Raw genomic sequence first — 19003 nt, 5'->3', positions numbered from 1 at the left:
ATACCGGGGGTATCTAGCCAAGGGGCCCAGATCTTCTAAAATTTTTTCATCGCCTCCCGCTTTTCGTAGGCATATTTATCATTGGCAATGAGCCAGTTAACTTTAGCTACAAAGACAGTACTCGTCGGAGGGTCCTGGTCAAGCCAGGATTGAGCTATCAGCTTTCTAGCCATATACAAGATCCTAGCAACAGCTACTTTACCAGGATTGGGTAGGGCTATGTCCTCTACGTAGCCTAAAATGCAAACTAAGGGAGACTGTTCAAGGTGATCAGAATAGACTTTGTGGATAATTGAAGCAACCTCTTGCCAATACCTCGTTAATTTTGGGCACCGCTAGAACATGTGCAGGATCCCTCCCTCGTCTCTCCGGCACCAAGGACACAGGGCATCGGGACGAAGTCCCACTCTAAATAAGAACTCCGGAGTTCTGTAGACACGGTGTAACAGGTACAAATGGGACAGTCGGTGCTGCTCCCCCATGGACAATTGGGGCGTCATATCCAAAATTTCCTTCCATAACTCATCCTCCAGGGGACCCAAGTCAGCCTCCCACTTCTCCTTTATGGTCAACGGATGTTTTTCTAAAAATTTGTCGTGCAAGTGGATATATAGCAAGGAAATGAGACCAGATGTGGAAGTAGATGCACCCACTATATGGATAAGCGGAATAATTACCCGCTCCCGGGACAAAATGTCCCCCTCACTATCACACGCATGGCGTAACTGGAGGTATTTGTAAAAATGTGTCCTAGGGATGGGGAATTCTTCACACAGCCGCTGGAAACTTTTTAGCTGGCCATTAGTGTATAACTGCTCCACTCGTCTAAGACCAAGTGCCCGCCATGGTGTAAACCCTTCCAAGAGGTGTATGCAGAGCATCCGGACAACCCATACATGTCTCTAACCTTCCACCAGACTCTATGATAAAGCTGAAGTGTAGGGAGGCCTGCTGCAGCCGTTGAGAAACGTTTAGCCTCCAGGACCTCAAATTACTGCCCCATTCCAAAGTGGGCCTGTAATAATTGGAAAGTAGGGTCCTTCAGCGTGTCTGTCTCCCACCCCCTAAGATGTTGCAGCTGAGAGGCTAAAAAATAAATCATGGCATTAGGCACTGCCAACCCCCCGGCTGTTTTAGCTCTTTGCAAGATTTCTAGCTTTATACGAGGGCGCTGGGAACCCCAAATGAGGTCTCTGAATAAGCTGTGTACTTTATGAAAGTAACGGATAGGAATCCATATCGGGGAATTATGCAATACATATAGTAATTGGGGCATCCATACCATTTTTATCAGATTAGAGCGCCCCACCACTGATAAAGGGAGCTTACGCCACACCCCCATTTTGGCCTGAAATTTAGAAAGAATCGGTGTGAGATTTAATCTCTCATAGGCTTTGATATTCTTGGAGATGATAATGCCAAGGTATTTAAATTCCGTGACAATCTTGAGAGGGAAGGGGGGGACAGGCATGTGTGCTACATCGACATCCAGCGGCAGCAGCACCCACTTGTCCCAACCAATGGACAATCCTGAAAATCTGCCAAAGTCATCAATAAGCGTGATAGCCGTAGCCAGAGATGCATCAGTGTCATTTAGATATAGCAATAAGTCATCTGCGTATAACGCAATTTTCTCCTCTTGGGGACCCCTCCTAAAACCACACACACCCGGGTGGCCACGGATCAGGGATGCCAGCGGCTCTATGGCTATCGCAAAAAGCAACGGCGACAGGGGGAATCCCTGCCGCGTACCCCGCGGCAAATCAAATCTGGCAGACAGGCCACCATTTATTTTCAAACGCGCACAGGGTGAGGAATATAACAGCCGGATCCAAGAAATAAAGTGTGGCCCAAACCCCATTTTGTCCAGTACTGCCCATAGAAAGGCCCACTCGACACTGTCAAAAGCTTTGACAGCGTCGAGTGAACACACCGCCCTCCCTCCCGAATCCTCCGAGGGCAACTGGAGATTAACATACAACCGTCTAATATTCATTGCAGTGGACCTGGCTGGAATAAAGCCCGTTTGGTTGGGATGAACTAGAGCACTCATGTAGAGGGAGAGTCTGTTAGCTATGGCCTTGGCCACTATCTTGATATCTGTAGATAACAGAGAGATGGGTCTATAAGAACCCGGCAAGGTTACATCTCTCCCAGGCTTGGGCAGGACTATAATTATTGCTTCCCTCATGGACTCTGGAAGGGAGCCTGATTCCACAGAGGCCTGCCACACCTCCAACAGCTTGGGTAACAGTACCTCTCCCACCTTTTTAAATAATTCTCCTGGCAACCCATCCATCCCCGGTGCCCTGTTGTTGGTGATAGAGGAGGCCGCAGCCTCTAGCTCTTCTAAGGTCAGCGGGGTCTCCAATGTTTCCCGTACATCAGCAGTTAGGACCGGGAGGGAGATAGAAGACAGGAAATCCCTGATATGATTGGGAGTGGCCTCCAATTTAGAGCTATATAGATTGGAATAATAAGAATAAAAGACTTGTAAGATTTCAGGGGTAGAGGTCACCAGGACTCCCTCATTATTCTGTATGTGGGTGAGAAAGGTCAAACTTTTTTGAGCACTCGTAATAACAGATAAAAGATGCCCAGTACGCTCGCCTTCTACAAAAAACATGTGCTTAGCAAAGTTTCTCTTATGGGCAGCGGATTCAAGGTCAAAATCTGTAAGTACCTGTTGGGCCTCTTTAAGTCTAGCTGAGGTAACAGCAGAATTACCTGCAATGTGATTCTCCTCCGCCTGTAAAAAGGAGTCCTGGAGAGCCGACCGTAGACGGTCTCTTGCTCGCTTAGTTCGGGTAATTGTTTGTATAAAATATCCTCTTAAATACGCCTTCATGGCATCCCACTCAATCTGCGGAGTGGCAGTACCAGCATTATGATTAAAGAATTCTTCCGCTGCCATTTGAATACCAGGCGTCTCGAGAATAGAGAGCCAATGCGGATTAAGGCGCCACACTCCTGGGTGTTCAAGAAGGAGACTCAAGGGGGAGTGGTCAGAGAGTGACCGCGGCAAATATTCTACCTCTATCACCAAGGACAGCGTCCGAGCATCCCCAAGGGCAAGGTCAATACGAGACAGACTATTGTGCGTGGCCGAGTAACAGGAGTAGGTGCGTACACCCGGGTGCCGTGCCCTCCAAAGATCAAAGAGAGCTACCTCGGGTAAGAGCGCACCCAAGGGGCTCAAGCACGCATTAGAGGTCGATGCCACTACAGACATCCTATCAAGGGTGCCATCCACAACAGAATTGAAATCTCCTATGAGGAGCAGTGAGGCATCCGGGTGTGCTGCACCAAAACTCAAAATTGTTTTTAAAACCGAACTATTGTAAGGTGGAGGTATATAGAGTGAACACAATACCCACTTAGTAGCATAAATGGAGCAATACAAACAAATGAACTGACCGTGAGGGTCTATTTTAACCTTTAAACAAACAAACGGTATTTTAACCCTTAAACAAACAAACGGTATATTTTTATGGATCAATATGCTCACCCCCTGGGAACACTGTGAATAGTAAGAATGATAGCTCCAGCCTATCCATGACCTGTGTAACAGATGAGCTGTGTCTTTAGTAAGGTGGGTCTCCTGCAGACACAAGATGAGGGGGTGGAATGTACGTAATCTATCAAACAGTGCGTAACGCTTATCAGCCTCACCCAGACCTCTTATGTTCCAGGAGACCACTCTAATGCCATTCGCCATAAGGGAACAGAAAGAAATACATTTGCAAATATAAACACATCAATGCACAGTGCGTAATACAATGAAAAATATCGGAGGGTAGAGAGTACATGTATAGTGTGTGGGAGTTGCCAAGAAACACAGGGCCTGGTAGACTCAGCAATCAGAAAAAAAACAAGTAGAAAAAACAGAAACAGAAAAAAGAACAAAAAACAGGAACAGGGACAATTGTCCACTACGTGTGGACAGTGGGGGCCACCAGTTCTCCACACTACCGGGTGAAGGTGAAAAGCTCGCATCTTCTTCGGGCCACCCCGCTTCAATCAGGATACAAGGTGCAGCTGCGGGCTGAGGACAAAAGGCACCAAAAGGAAATATATACTCTCCACAACAGAGGGAGAAACCTTCCACACACTGCAGAGGAAAGCAAAGGGACGTGGAACACATCAGGGGTTGGCCCCCTGCAGAATCTGCTGTTGATGGGCTTCAAGCCAGCGGTCAGCATCTCGTGGTTCAGTGAAGAAATGCGTGTCTCCCATAGCAACAACGCGCAATTTGGCTGGGTACAACATGGCATAGGGAACATGAAGTTGGCGTAGCCTGCGTTTGATTTCCGTAAAGCGTGCCTGCTTCTTTTGAATTTCTGCTGAATAATCCGGATAGAAGGAAATGCGACAACCATTGTAGGTAATATCAGGACTTTGGCGTGCAGCCTGCAGGATAGCGTCTCTGTCTTTATAGTGTAGCAGTTTCGCCAGAACCGAGCGTGGCTGAGCCCCAGGCGGCAACGGGCGAGCAGGGACTCGGTGGGCTCTTTCTATAGCATACAAAGGTGACAGCGTCCCATCTCCCATAGCATCCTTAATCCAGGATTCAAAGAAACGAGTGGGATTAGGGCCCTCTGGGCGCCCTGCCAGACCACGGCACAGTGGAGTCGGCGCCATCTTGGAGGCCTCTGTGGGAGGGCTCCGTGTCCCTGGTCTTTTTGGACGTCCCGCCGGCCATATCGGATCCCCGCCGCGTCCTCGGTCCTCCGGTATGTGGGGTGTGTGGGTGCCGCCGTCCTCCAGCCCGCAGGAGCATGTATAATGCGGCGGTATGCGGGAGCTCACGCGGCGCGCGTCTCACTCCATCCCCGGTCAGGCTCCGCCCCCCCCCAGTAACACCCTTACATATATGTGATTTTTTAAATCAGTTTTTTTTCTATTTTCTATTTTTCTATGTAAAGTGATAAAAAAATCTAAAAATTTGGATTTTTGAAGTTTTTTTTTGTTGCAAATAGCATCTGAGGTGATACCTCTAACACTGACTGGTACTGATAAGGAAATTTGCTGAACTTGAACAACCCGTGTTTGACTCCTAGCATCTGGAAAAATTGAATGCAGCGCAAGGCAGCCCTGGAAAACAATAACACAGCCATTGGCCCTAGAGCTGCATCCAACTTCTCTAGCTGCCGTAGACAGATATGCCCTCTGTAGTGAGATATTCCCCCTATAGGCAGATACTGTATGCCTCATATAGAAAGGTATATCCCACATAGCCAGGTATGCCCATGTACCCAGACATAATACTGCAGCAGGGGCGGACCTAGACTGCAGAGGGCCCCTGTGCAAAAAATGTGCTTGGGCCCCCAATAACCTAATTGAACTGCTACCCATCTGCTTTAAAGGCACATACACACAGATGAATATGTTCGCCAGGGTATCTGGGACATGTGTCCTTAATTCCCTTGAAGACCCTACAGCAAAGTCATCAGACACTGGAGGAGTCTCTGGTGTGTCCTGACATCTGTACTGTACTGCAGTCTGAGGGGGTCCCAGTGTGGAACTAATGCTAGGGACACTCAAAAAAACAGAGAGAAGCGACCCTGCTGACCCCGTTCCATCCTGCACTGATTTGTATCTGTGACTGCAACTGCCTTGTGAATTACAATAACTATAACTCTCAGCATGCCCTACACTTATGGAGCTCTCAGGGTACGCTGGGAGTTGTAGTTCCTAAAAAGACAACCCGTTGAGTTGTCTGTTCATATCTACTACAACTCCCAGCATATCCTGAGGGGTTCATGCTGTCAGTACATGCTGAGAGTTGTAGTATTTGCAGCTCCTGTGTAAAAGGGTGTGATCAGGTGATGTGTGGGGAAACATCCGCTCACCATCTCATTGGATCCATTGGCAATACTAATAATACTATAGTAATATGGGCCCTATACTGTGAATAGCTGTCACTTCAGAGATAGCAGAGAGCAGGACTAAGGGTCCTATTTCACGGGCCCTGATGGGGGCCCGATCAACTATGTAAACGAGCGCCGATCTGCTAGATTGGCGCTCGTTTACTGGGCCTATTCCACGGCCCGATGATCGTTGAGCGAGGGCTGCAGCCCTTAACGTAACGATGTCCTTGCAGCCCTTGTTTCATACATTACCTGTCAGGACTTCTCCTCCGCTCCATCTTCCTCCCAGGGTCCCGCGGCGCATCAGCAGCTTCGGAACAGCCTGACTGAGCTGTCAGACCCCTCAGCCAATCACCACAGCGGTCCTGGCCTGTGATTGGCTGAGCGGTCTGACCGCTCCGGAGCTGCTGATGCTGTGCCGCGGGACCCAGGGAGGAAGACGGAGCGGAGGAGAAGTTCTGGCAGGTAATGTATGCTGCGCTTCTCAAATCGTCGGTTACCCACCACGCACCGCTATTCCACTGTAGCGATGCGCGGTGGGGGACCGATGATTTTAGGTCTGGTCCTAAATAAACGATCAGCCGATGACAAGATCATCTTATAGGGCAAAAAGGAGTGTGAAGTGTATATACAGTGCTAGTGTTAAAACTAATAGTGCAACTGAACTAGTCTTAACAGGAGATAAAGTGTAGTCACCCTTTTGGAGTGATATGATTGACTGAAAACTGGCCAGTGTAATGCAGTTGCAGAAATTGCCGGCTAATAACGCAACTGTCAATAGTGTTGATGTTATGCTTATTGCAACAATAGTTAATGGTTACTGGCTCCCGTTATAAGTTACTGATATTGGCGCATGGGACCGATCGCATCCGATATCGAACAGCGCTGACTGTCAACACTTAGTGTGTATTAACTTGTCCTTTTAAGTAAGGTTTATAGACAGCGATGTATATCTATGGAATGCGGTCTCCAGAGTTCATATGTCTTGGATGCATATCGCAATTGGATAGACACATCCGTGTCGATCTAGCGCTTGTTGGCAGACTTGCTCAACATAGCGCAGGGGGTACAAAGATAAGCCCCCATTAGGATCGAGTCCTGTGATGTGGTTAAGACTGATACTCGCTGACAATAAACTTGATTCTTCAGCGACGTCCAGTAGCTATCGTGGTATAATATTCGCCGGCAGCGTGCAGCCTGCCCAGTGATATACTGAGGCTAATGATTATGACGGGTGATAAAGGTTCAGTTATTTTAAATCACAAGCTACTGCTTCGTAATAATAGTGATCGAACCTATAAAATCGGCTACACTCCTTACAGCTTCCTCTGTTTGTTTAGTATATGGAAAATAGACTATTTGTTCAGTGCATCTATTATAATAAAACGTCAAATGCCAATGACCTGACTAGTTTCACCAGCCGCGCTGGAGTTTTCAAAGTGGCATTAGGGAGGGGAGGAGCTAATCGCAGTTTATATACTTTCTTTACTGCGGTTCCATCCCTGGTCATCTCAGTTAAACCTATTGGATCTGTCATTCCGAGCGAGGCTTGGAAAGCATGAGAGAAAAGAGCTTGTCTGATTGGAGGGCATCATTTGCTTTGAATTGTGAAAATGCGCGCTTGGACCGCCTAGTGGTCGTTGGTCCATGCGGCGTCGTTCTGCGCATGGCAATGGACTTAACCGTTCGGTCTATGGAATGTCGTAATGCGCATGACTTGACACTTAGAGCATGGATGAAGTTCGCGGGGGGTGTCCAGTGCGCGAACTTCATCCATATAAAGTGACTCAAATAAAAGTTAAGTTTTAACCGTTGGGAAATTAGTAATCTTTGGCACAGCCAAAATACCTATACGTTTAATTATTACTTCCCAATAGGTATAGGATCTCTATTTCACCAAGCGATAATCGGCCGAATCGGGCCGATTAGGCCAGTTATCGCTCCCGTGGAATAGGCCCCTTAGGGTGCCTTTACACTGAGAGATTTATCTGACAGATTTTTGAAGCCAAAGCCAGGAACAGACTATAAACAGAACAGGTCATAAAGGAAAGACTGAGATTTTTCCTCCTTTCAAATCCATTCCTGGCTTTGGCTTCAAAGATCTGTCAGAAAAATCTCTCTGTGTAAAGGCACCCTTAGGGCCCAATTCCACGGGACGATACTCGTTCGGTTGAATAGCAGTTAACGATTAAACGACGAAAGAGAAATCGTTGATCGCTTAGTAAGACCTCGACCTATTTATATCGTTTTGTTGCAAATCGTTCGCATTGAATAAGACGTTGTTCGCAGTAGCAACGAACGCAATAGCGACCACAAGACGACCGCAAGTATGATCATAAGTAACGATTATTGTTCCATATAAATGGGTGAACGATTTCAGGCCGTTCGCAATAGCGGTCGTGTGAAATCGTTTATTGTTAACGACCCTTACACAGATGCTCTCTTCCATCAGGATGGGACGGGGGAGGAGACGCCGTCACTCCGGTGCAGCAACTCAACTACAGGACTGCAGCTTACTGGAGCCTGAGCCTGACGGGCCCCCATCTGCCCAGGACCCCTGTGCAGTGGAACTGGCTGCACAAGCGATGGGTCCGCCACTGTACTGCAGTAAGGCTGGGTTCACACTACGTTTTTGCGATCCGTTTTTTGCAAAAAAAGGGATGAAAAATGGATGCAACTGTGTGCATCCGTTTTTACATTAACTTCCATTATAAGAAAAAAAAAAGCGTTTTTTTAATAATGGAAGTCAATGGAAAAACGGATGCACACAGTTGCATCAGTTTTTTCCATCCGTTGTTTTGCAAAAAACGGATTGCAAAAACGTAGTGTGAACCCAGCCTAACTAGATATGCCCCCTGTTGTCAGATACACCATCCTTTGTACCCAGGTATACCCCATGTAGCCAAGTATGCCTTTTACATCAAGGTATGCTCCTTGCAGACATAAATAATGACTCAAATATATAGATATGCCCCTGTGGTTAGTAATACCCACTATAGTCAGATACAAGCCAGTTATGATCCCTTTAGTCAGGTATATACCTTTTAGTCAAATACAATGCACATTTTAGTCAGAGATGCCCCCGGAACTTATATATGCCCTATGTAGCCAGGTATACACTTTGTAGACACAATGACCTCTATAGATAGATCTGCTCTATCATGCCAGCCATGCCCCCTGGGAAGCCATGTCCTCTGAAGCAATGACTCATGTAGACAGTAGGGATGAGCGAACCTCGAGCACGCTCATGTCTGTCCAAATCCGAGCGGCATTTGATAGCTGGTGGCTGCAGAGGTTGGATGCAGGCCTAAGGCTGTGTCCATGTTTTCCAGGACTCCCTAGGGCTGCATTCATCTTCTGCAGGCACCACTAACTAAAAGTGGGTTCGGATGGACCTGAGCGTGCTTTAGATTTGCACATTTCTTGCAGCCAGGTATGGAGCCTGTAAGCAGTGCTGCCAAATATAATACAGGCAGCAGAAGATGGTGGCTGCTGGGGAACCTTCACTGGACTGTGGTTGGTGTTAACTTCATACAGTTGGCTTGTGCGAGATTTTGGAGGAAGGTTGGCTTAAAGGAGTTGAATAGTGCATGCGTACACAAGCCCCTAAGCCTGTGGCCCAGACCATTTGTGGTACACATACTACACGCTAACCAACCAAACAACATTAAATGTATAGGAGATAATAAAAACAAATCACAGACACAACATACATTGCATAAAAAAGATATTCCCTGACCCGGGGCATATGGATTTCTCCATAGCTGCACTTGCTGTGGCCTTCCAGTAGAGATTATAACCACCACTATAATACACATACAAGTCCCATCACCTAATAATACAGCACTACAAGAACCAGCCATGAATGGCTCCATTCCTCTGCACACTACACTATGGCTCATGCTGCCCACAGCACAGTGTACATGGATGCCCAGGAGCTGGACCACTGGCAGCAGGGGTCACCTGATGACCTATGACATCATCATCACGTTGCCTGGATACGGCCAACTGTCACTCTGGACTCTCAGTTGTACCGATCGGACGGATGTCTACAGGATACCTGAAGATGGCGACTACTGGAGAAGACAGTGCGAAGAAGAGAGAAGATAAGCGGAAGAGAGACGAGGAGCGTGAGGAGGAGGAGGAGAAGAAATGGAGGAGAGATATGAAGAGGAAGATGGAAGAGGAGAGCGAGGAAGAGAGGAAGAGGAGGAGAGTTAAAGATGCCAGACAATTGGAGGATAAAGAGCCAATATCGAGCAGCAGCCAGGACCCGAGATCATCCAGCCCCTACCCAAAATTCAACATCAATCGCCTCATCGTCCATCAGATGTTGGGTAGGGGCAGCTTTGGAGAGGTAAGTGTATTGACTTTTTGTTTTAAGTCAAGGGGACATGCATTGTTATGTACCTGTCTGGTCCATATAGGCTGCACTAAGGATGGATAGATAGATAGATAGATAGATAGATAGATAGATAGATAGATAGATAGATAGATAGATAGATGAGTATATGTATATAAATATGTAGGGGGAGATTTATCAAACATGGTGTAAAGTGAAACGGGCTCAGTCGCCCCTAGCAACCAATCAGATTCCAACTTTCATTCCCCACAGACTCTTTGGAAAATGAAAGGAGGAATCTGATTGGTTGCTAGGGGCAACTAAGCCCGTTTCACTTTACACCATGTTTGATAAATCTCCCCCGTAATGTCTATGTAACATTTACCCAGTGTCCCTACATATTGCAGGTGGTTTATATATGACAAATGTGAGATGTGTACTATGTTGTAGGTTATGTTGCTATAATATCTGCTTAAAGTGAATGTACCTTTTTAAAAAAAAATTTCAACCCCTTGTTGCCACCGTTACGGAGATCCAGGAGACGCAGTCCATTTTTTTAAAACGCTTCCAAATTGCCGCTCTTTTCATGTTCACCGGCCTACTCTAAGCACAGGAGGTGAGCCTGATACCCCCAGTGTAATGATATCCCCTCCCCTCGGTGATGTGCCTTTATTAGAATCAAGTCTGTCCTTGTCACTGAGGGGAGCGGATATCATTACACTGGGGGGGTGCTGGGCTCACCTCTGGTGCATAGAGCGGGTCATGAGCATGAAGAATCCAGTGCCGAGCTTGGGAACCGGCTGTGTTTTGAAAAATAGACTGCAGCACCGGGATCTCCAAGCTGGTGGCGAAAAATTACTCCTATATGACTTATATTAGGTTGTATTCAATTTTTACATTTTGGGAGGAATAAAGACGTCTTGTTAATTATTTTAATGCATTTAAATAAAATATATTTTTCACATGTATTGTGGTATTAACTTATTTGTGTTAATGTGAAACTCCTAATCTGAATTTGTCATCATTAACTTTTTTTTTTTCTTTCTAATGAGTAGATATGTGCGCAACTCGGCAAGATCCAGCCCAGTGGATGAAGAAGTTGGATACAGCCCTAGAGAGTCTGAGAAAACATGAATACAGCCTATGGCCGTAGCCAGGGACTGTGTTGGGGGGTCAAACTAGACAACTGTCCAGGGCCCCCATCCCCACAGGGGGGCAAGGAGAGTTAATGAAACATCCCAGCTCGACATTGCAAAATACTTTACCCCGTCTGGGCACAGCACCGAGCTGGGATGCCTGTTACATACAGCCGCCAGCAGGGGACGCTGTGAGGGCAACGGGGGGAGGGGAACTTGTCTGGGAGCTGAGAGCAGGGGCTGATGGAGGATGCTGCAGCTTACAGTACCCATTTCTTCCTCATGTTACCCATCCACTCCTTCTGTGTCTGGCCCCAGTTTTGCCCCTGTCTCTTCCTGCAGCAGTGGAGTCACTAAGCAGAAGGACAGGGGGGAAGGGTGCATAGCATAGGGAAGAGAGGGAACTGAGCTGTGCCCCCTCCTCTTCATCACCTAAGGCTGCCTGCTTACCTGTGCCCTGGGGATTGTGACTTCAGCACTATAGCCAGCCTAGAAGGTATGTATATGAGCATGCTTGTAGAGTGTGTTTGAGTGTGTGTGCACGCAAACTCCTGCAACCCCTTGCCTTACCCTGTGACGGCATCTGGGCCGACTACACCACTATAGCCAGCCTAGAAGGTATGTATATGAGCATGCTTATACTGTGTATGTGTGAGATTTTCAATTCAGTAATCATTTCCCATTTGTCTTCTTTCAGGTGGTCCTCGCTTCAGTCCGCGGCCAAAACACCTACGTGGCCATTAAGGGAATGGACAAAAAGAAGACCAAAGCAGCAAGTCTACAGCGAGAGAGACGGGTACTCCTGCTGGCCCGAGGCTGCCCATTCCTCTGTCATCTGTATGCCGCACAGCAGTCTCAGGACCATGCCTATTTCATCATGGAGTACCTGTCCGGCAGCAGCCTGGAGGAGTTAATCAGAATGTGCGGCTGCCTGAACACCGATAATGTAAGGTAAGTAAATGACCGATCAGGAGACAGATGGGAACAGACATAAAAGACAGTGGACTGTAGTGGGGGGGATAAAAGGTGACATGACAGGTCAGATGAAAAACAATGCAGAGAATGGAGGGAATACAGGCTGCCATAAACAGCGCCTCCTCTCTGCTGGTGGGGACTAATAATAATGATAATAGAGAAGTATTTATTGTCACTGATACTACACTGTTCTCTCCCAGATTCTACGCAGCAGAGATCGCATGTGGCCTCCAGTTCCTCCATGGAAAGAACATCGTCCACCGGTAAGCAGAACTTTCCTTTGTATCTCTGTTACCTTATAATGTTGGAAATTATGCACCCAACTTTCCCAGAGTCCTGAATTATCCCTGGTTGTGTGTGCTGTATTCTTATGTATATTATTTATCATTTATCTGTCTTATTCTATTGCAGAGACATCAAGCCGGAAAACATCATGCTGGACAGAGAAGGACACATCCGCATCGTCGACCTGGGACTCGCCCAAGATGGGGTCACCTCCTCCAACAAGACCAACGGAGTGACGGGAACGTTTGTCTACATGGCCCCAGAGGTGCTTCGGAGGATGGATTACGACACAGCCGTGGACTGGTGGAGCCTGGGGATCGTTGTATGCCGGATGTCAGCAGGATGCTCCCCATTTTACTACGGCACCAAGAAGAAGAAGGCATACAAGTCCATCACCACCGAAGAGCCTAACATCCCAGCCTGGCTCCCTGCTGACCTGCAACATCTGATACAAGACCTGCTGTGTAAGGATCCGGACAAGCGCCTCGGTAAGTACAATAACATCCGAGACCATGCATTCTTTTACAGCACGAATTGGGAGGAACTGGAGAGGAGGAGAGCACAACCGCCATTTACACCATTCAAGGCACCTCTGAAGGATGAAGACCTGCATTGGCCGGAGTACAAGACCCCCCTTCACCCCGAAGCCGGATTCTCTTACACATCACCAAGCTGGGACCGGTAAGAACCTTCTCCTTTATGTATGATGTCTATCAGTCTTAGGGCCCTATTACACAGAACGATAATCAGCCGTGTAGTAGGACCCTTACCTGTATGTCCACCATCACCATTCCTCTGGATCTGGTTTTAGGCTGTACATGAGGTCGTATAGTCATCCAGCTTCTTGTCACCTACACTGGTAAAATAATGGAGACATTAGTTATTAATATTTCACCCCTTATAATGGTTACTATATGTAACAGTGCTAATATTATGATATCATCATATCCCTCATAATATCCCTGGTGATGTCTGGTCCATAGTCTTCCTCCAGTCTTGTGCTCCATTTTTATTGCTCCAACGATCAGTATGTCTCCTGCTTCTTCCTAGGATGATGAGGAAGACCACTACAGTGAAGGAGTCCACGACCATCTGGTGAGTACCCCCCCCCCCCCCCCCCCCCACACACACACACACAAACACTCAGGCTCCTATCAAAAGCTTACTATACACCATATACACACAATACTATACACCTATACATGTCATACACTAATATATAACATACTATGCAGTAATATGTACTATACTTTACACCTATATACACACACCATACTATACACCAATATATACCATACTATGCACCAATATAATACCATACACCTTATCTATTCCGTATTACACATCTATATACCATTCTATACACTGATACATACCCTACTATACATCTACACAGTATATATACACCATGCAGTACACCTATATATTCCACACTATACACCTATACATACCTTCCTATATACATCATACTATACACCAATATATACTATACAATATACCTCTATATACCATACTATAAACCTATACTATACATACATATCTCTAGGCTTCTACATACCATCTTTGGGTCATCCTCCCCTGAGAGATATCTGTTTTTCCTAAATCTGGTTCACAACCCATTTGTCTTCCATTATGGCTGAAACATTCAGGACACTCCTAACATACACTCATATTATAGACATTTTTTCCCTGTTTGCAAAATCTTTAATACCACTTTTATAAAACACGTAGAATAAAAGCCGTCATGTTACACTAGATCACTTGTCTGTAGCCACAATAGGTAAAGCTGACCGTTCCCTCTCATGTGTTGCAGGATTAGCCCGTGACCACTGCCCAGAGCCCTGTGCCCCCTGACCCATGCCTCTGCTGCTCTACAAGATCTCGGCTTGCCCACAACATCCTCTCTACCATCATCTGTATGCTGAGAATTTCCATCAAGCTGCTGCCCTGGACAACATCTTGGCATCCGGACATAACCACCATCTGGCATCAGACGTCACCGCCTCCCGAAGACCCTCGGAGCCCCAGGAGCGGCCTGTGCTGGATCTGCCTGACATCTAGTAACATCTCAGCACAGGCCAGGTAAGTAACACACACCACACATACATTAGGATCACACACATGTAGGTAGATAGCGGTAGGATGTACACACACATACATACACACAGACAGATAGGTTTAGATTTCGGCTGTGATCCTGGGACTTGTTCTGATCGCCACATTTGGGGTCGGGAAGGAATTTTTCCCTTTTGAGGACTTATTCCTCAGGAGGGTTTTTGCCTTCCTCAGGATCAACTTCAGCCATAAATAGGGTTAGTGTGATTATCCCCCAAATAATAATAGATAGATAGGCTTAGGTCACACATTGATAGGTCATTCACACTACATGGATTCCATTTTAATTTTCTGTAAGTATAAATAAAATTATTTTCCCCCCATTTACATCATTGTCTCTGTGTCTTTATTTCCATTGGATGATCACGTAACGTTGTAATAAATAAATGTATTTCCCTAATATACCTCTACTATCTAGATCTCTTCCTGTATGAGCGGGAAGGAATCAGATAATGGAGCCAGCAGGTGTCATTGAAGCTTCATAGCAAAGGATCAGAGGACTTAAAGGGGTAGTGCGGTGTAAAACATTTTTTCACCAAATAACACACATTACAAAGTTATACAACATTGTAATGTGTGTTATTTAAGTGAATGGCCCCCTTAAATGCCCCCACCCCCACCCCGACCGTGGACCTGGAAGTGTGATACTCACGGAATCACTGTCGACCCCGGCCGCCATCTTGGGACGATCACGTCATCTTCAGGAGGCTGACCGGACCGCTCCAAGCCTCCTTCATGCTGGCCCCCCTCCAGCGCGTCATCAGCTGCTCAGCCGCGATCAGCTGAGCAAAACAGAAGATGTCCGTTTTGTGTATGCTAAAAAAACAAAACAGATCAGTTTTAATCCAATTTTTAAAATAATGTAGGTCAATGGAAAACAGATTCTGTCGGATGGAATACAACTGCATCCATCAGGTACATTCGTTTTAATAGGACCCACGGATAGAACGCCGCTGGCACGGGGAAGCCGGAATCGCAGTCCGTTTTTTGAACCGTGGCCCGATTCCCTTATACGGCGCCATTCTATGCACGGTTACCAGGCCGAGGCACTGGAGGCGGGCCGGGCTGCCCCCAGTGGGAGGAAATCCCCTCTATTATACGGCTCCATTAGAATCATAGAGGGGCAGGGGGTTTCCTCCCACTGGGGGTGGGCCGGCCTGCCTCCAGTGCTTCAACCTAGGCCTGATGGAACATTCACTTTAAATTTTAGCAACAAGCGCTCATCAGGAGTGCTCATAGTCAGAGCTGCATTATAAGGGGCCTCCATCACTTGCAGTTTCCCACCCCCAAGGCACTTATTAGCCACACAAGCTTCCTGCCTGCTCTGTGCCACTGTAGGGGGAGGGGGTGGGACAGAGCAGTGGCATCCAGTGGAGGAACCCAGGCACAGGCACTGTAAGCTCCACCTCCACCTCTGTAAAAATCCATCACCGGATCTTCTTTCTGTCCTTTGTGTTCTGGTGCCAGCAGCACGCGAGTAAGAGTAGAGGGAGGTCAGGCTGCAGGCCAGGCTAGTACATGGCAATCACTGACCACATTGTCACCCACTGACTGTATATTCTACCAGGGTATATGGTCAGTGAGTGACTGCAAGCAGCTGATAGTGGGCTCTACTAGTAGTAGTAGTAATAGAGTGAGGTGACTGGTAGGAGTAGTAGTAATAGAGTGAGGTGACTGGTAGGAGTAGTAGTAATAGAGTAAGGTGACTGGTAGGAGTAGTGGTACATTGAGGTGACTGGTAGGAGTAGTAGTACAGTGAGGTGACTGGTAGGAGTAGTAGTACAGTGAGGTGACTGACTGGTAGGAGTAGTAGTAAAGTGAGATGACTGGTAGGAGTAGTAGTACAGTGAGGTGACTGGTAGGAGTAGTAGTACAGTGAGGTGACTGGTAGGAGTAGTAGTACAGTGAGGTGACTGGTAGGAGTAGTAGTACAGTGAGGTGACTGACTGGTAGGAGTAGTAGTACAGTGAGATGACTGGTAGGAGTAGTAGTACAGTGAGGTGACTGGTAGGAGTAGTAGTACAGTGAGTGACTGGTAGGAGTAGTAGTACAGTGAGGTGACTGGTAGGAGTAGTAGTACAGTGAGTGACTGGTAGGAGTAGTAGTACAGTGAGATGACTGGTAGGAGTAGTAGTACAGTGAGGTGACTGGTAGGAGTAGTAGTACAGTCAGATGACTGGTAGGAGTAGTAGTACAGTGAAGTGACTGGTAGGAGTAGTAGTACAGTGAGGTGACTGGTAGGAGTAGTAGTACAGTTAGATGACTGGTAGGAGTAGTAGTACAGTCAGATGACTGGTAGGAGGAGTAGTACAGTGAGGTGACTGGTAGGAGTAGTAGTACAGTGAGGTGACTGGTAGGAGTAGTAGTACACTGGTGACTGGTAGGAGTAGTAGTACAGTGAGGTGACTGGTAGGAGTAGTAGTAATAGAGTGAGGTAACTGGTAGGAGTAGTATTAATAAAGTGAGGTGACTGGTAGGAGTAGTAGTAGTAATAAAGTGAGGTGACTGGTAGGAGTAGTAGTAATAGAGTGAGGTGACTGGTAGGAGTAGTAGTAATAGAGCAAGGTGACTGGTAGGAGTAGTAGTACAGTGAGGTGACTGGTAGGAGTAGTAGTACAGTGAGGTGACTGGTAGGAGTAGTAGTAATAGAGTGAGGTAACTGGTAGGAGTAGTATTAATAAAGTGAGGTGACTGGTAGGAGTAGCAGTAGTAATAAAGTGAGGTGACTGGTAGGAGTAGTAGTAAAAGAGTGAGGTGACTGGTAGGAGTAGTAGTAATAGAGCAAGGTGACTGGTAGGAGTAGTAGTACAGTGAGGTGACTGGTAGGAGTAGTAGTACAGTGAGGTAACTGGTAGGAGTAGTATTAATAAAGTGAGGTGACTGGTAGGAGTAGTAGTACACTGGTGACTGACATAGTAGTACAGTGAGGTGACTGGTAGGAGTAGTAGTACAGTGAGGTGACTGGTAGGAGTAGTAGTACAGTGAGGTGACTGACTGGTAGGAGTAGTAGTACAGTGAGATGACTGGTAGGAGTAGTAGTACAGTGAGGTGACTAATAGGAGTAGTAGTACAGTGAGGTAACTGGTAGTAGTAGTAGTACAGTGAGGTGACTGGTAGGAGTAGTAGTACAGTGAGTGACTGGTAGGAGTAGTAGTACAGTGAGATGACTGGTAGGAGTAGTAGTACAGTGAGGTGACTGGTAGGATTAGTAGTACACTGGTGACTGGTAGGAGTAGTAGTACAGTGAGTGACTGGTAGGAGTAGTAGTACAGTGAGATGACTGGTAGGAGTAGTAGTACAGTGAGGTGACTGGTAGGAGTAGTAGTACAGTGAAGTGACTGGTAGGAGTAGTAGTACAGTGAGGTGACTGGTAGGAGTAGTAGTACATTGAGATGACTGGTAGGAGTAGTAGTACAGTCAGATGACTGGTAGGAGTAGTAGTACAGTGAGGTGACTGATAGAAGTAGTAGTAGTAGTACAGTGAGGTGACTGGTAGGAGTAGTAGTACAGTGAGGTGACTGGTAGGAGTAGTAGTACAGTGAGGTGACTGGTAGGAGTAGTAGTACAGTGAGGTGACTGGTAGGATTAGTAGTACAGTGAAGTGACTGGTAGGAGTAGTAGTACACTGGTAACTGGTAGGAGTAGTAGTACAGTGAGGTGACTGGTAGGAGTAGTAGTACAGTGAAGTGACTGGTAGGAGTAGTAGTACAGTGAGGTGACTGGTAGGAGTAGTAGTACAGTGAGGTGACTGGTAGGAGTAGTAGTACAGTGAGGTGACTGGTAGGAGTAGTAGTACAGTCAGATGACTGGTAGGAGGAGTAGTACAGTGAGGTGACTGGTAGGAGTAGTAGTACAGTCAGATGACTGGTAGGAGGAGTAGTACACTGGTGACTGGTAGGAGTAGTAGTACAGTGAGGTGACTGGTAGGAGTAGTAGTACAGTGAGGTGACTGGTAGGAGTAGTAGTACAGTGAGGTGACTGGTAGGAGTAGTAGTACAGTGAGGTGACTGGTAGGAGTAGTAGTACAGTGAGGTGACTGGTAGGAGTAGTAGTACAGTGAGGTGACATTGGAGCGGGGTGAAACAATCCTATAGTAAGGAGCTATAGACATACCTCCCAACTTTTGCAAAGAGCAAAGAGGGACATGTGCGCCGCGGTCCCCATAGCCACGCCCCCATAGCGACCCTCCATAGCCACACCCACTTAGCGACCCTCCATAGCCACGCCCCCATAGCAACCCTCCATAGCCACGCCCCCATAGCAACCCTTCATAGCCACTC

General features: G+C 46.9%; 1 protein-coding gene across 2 annotated transcripts; it reads left to right on the top strand.

Annotated features, from left to right (window-relative positions):
* Positions 1–10875: 10875 nt before the first annotated feature.
* Positions 10876–15050, top strand: LOC138799297 (protein kinase C delta type-like). Of its 2 annotated transcripts, none has more exons than XM_069980268.1 (6): positions 10876–11966; positions 12046–12299; positions 12524–12586; positions 12735–13289; positions 13659–13703; positions 14422–15050. In XM_069980268.1, the coding sequence occupies exons 2-6, from the start codon at positions 12097–12099 to the stop codon at positions 14432–14434; spliced, it is 879 nt and encodes a 292-aa protein (XP_069836369.1). In that variant the 5' UTR covers positions 10876–11966; positions 12046–12096; the 3' UTR covers positions 14435–15050. The 2 variants fall into 2 exon arrangements, with proteins under 2 accessions (XP_069836369.1, XP_069836368.1); XM_069980267.1 differs by having other exon boundaries at positions 10877–11844.
* The last annotated feature ends 3953 nt before the right edge of the window (positions 15051–19003 follow it).

Source organism: Dendropsophus ebraccatus, chromosome 8 (assembly GCF_027789765.1).
Source record: "Dendropsophus ebraccatus isolate aDenEbr1 chromosome 8, aDenEbr1.pat, whole genome shotgun sequence".
Taxonomy (NCBI): domain Eukaryota; kingdom Metazoa; phylum Chordata; class Amphibia; order Anura; family Hylidae; genus Dendropsophus; species Dendropsophus ebraccatus.
This window is presented reverse-complemented; position numbering and strand designations above follow the sequence as displayed.

What these genes read in the sequence shown, in the direction of transcription:
- LOC138799297 (XM_069980268.1), top strand. Translation starts at nt 12,097, where the DNA reads ATGGACAAAAAGAAGACCAAAGCAGCAAGTCTACAGCGAGAGAGACGG. An exon ending in CTGAACACCGATAATGTAAG is followed by an intron (nt 12,300 to 12,523) that starts GTAAGTAAATGA and finishes GTTCTCTCCCAG; the next exon opens with ATTCTACGCAGCAGAGATCG. An exon ending in ACATCACCAAGCTGGGACCG is followed by an intron (nt 13,290 to 13,658) that starts GTAAGAACCTTC and finishes GCTTCTTCCTAG; the next exon opens with GATGATGAGGAAGACCACTA.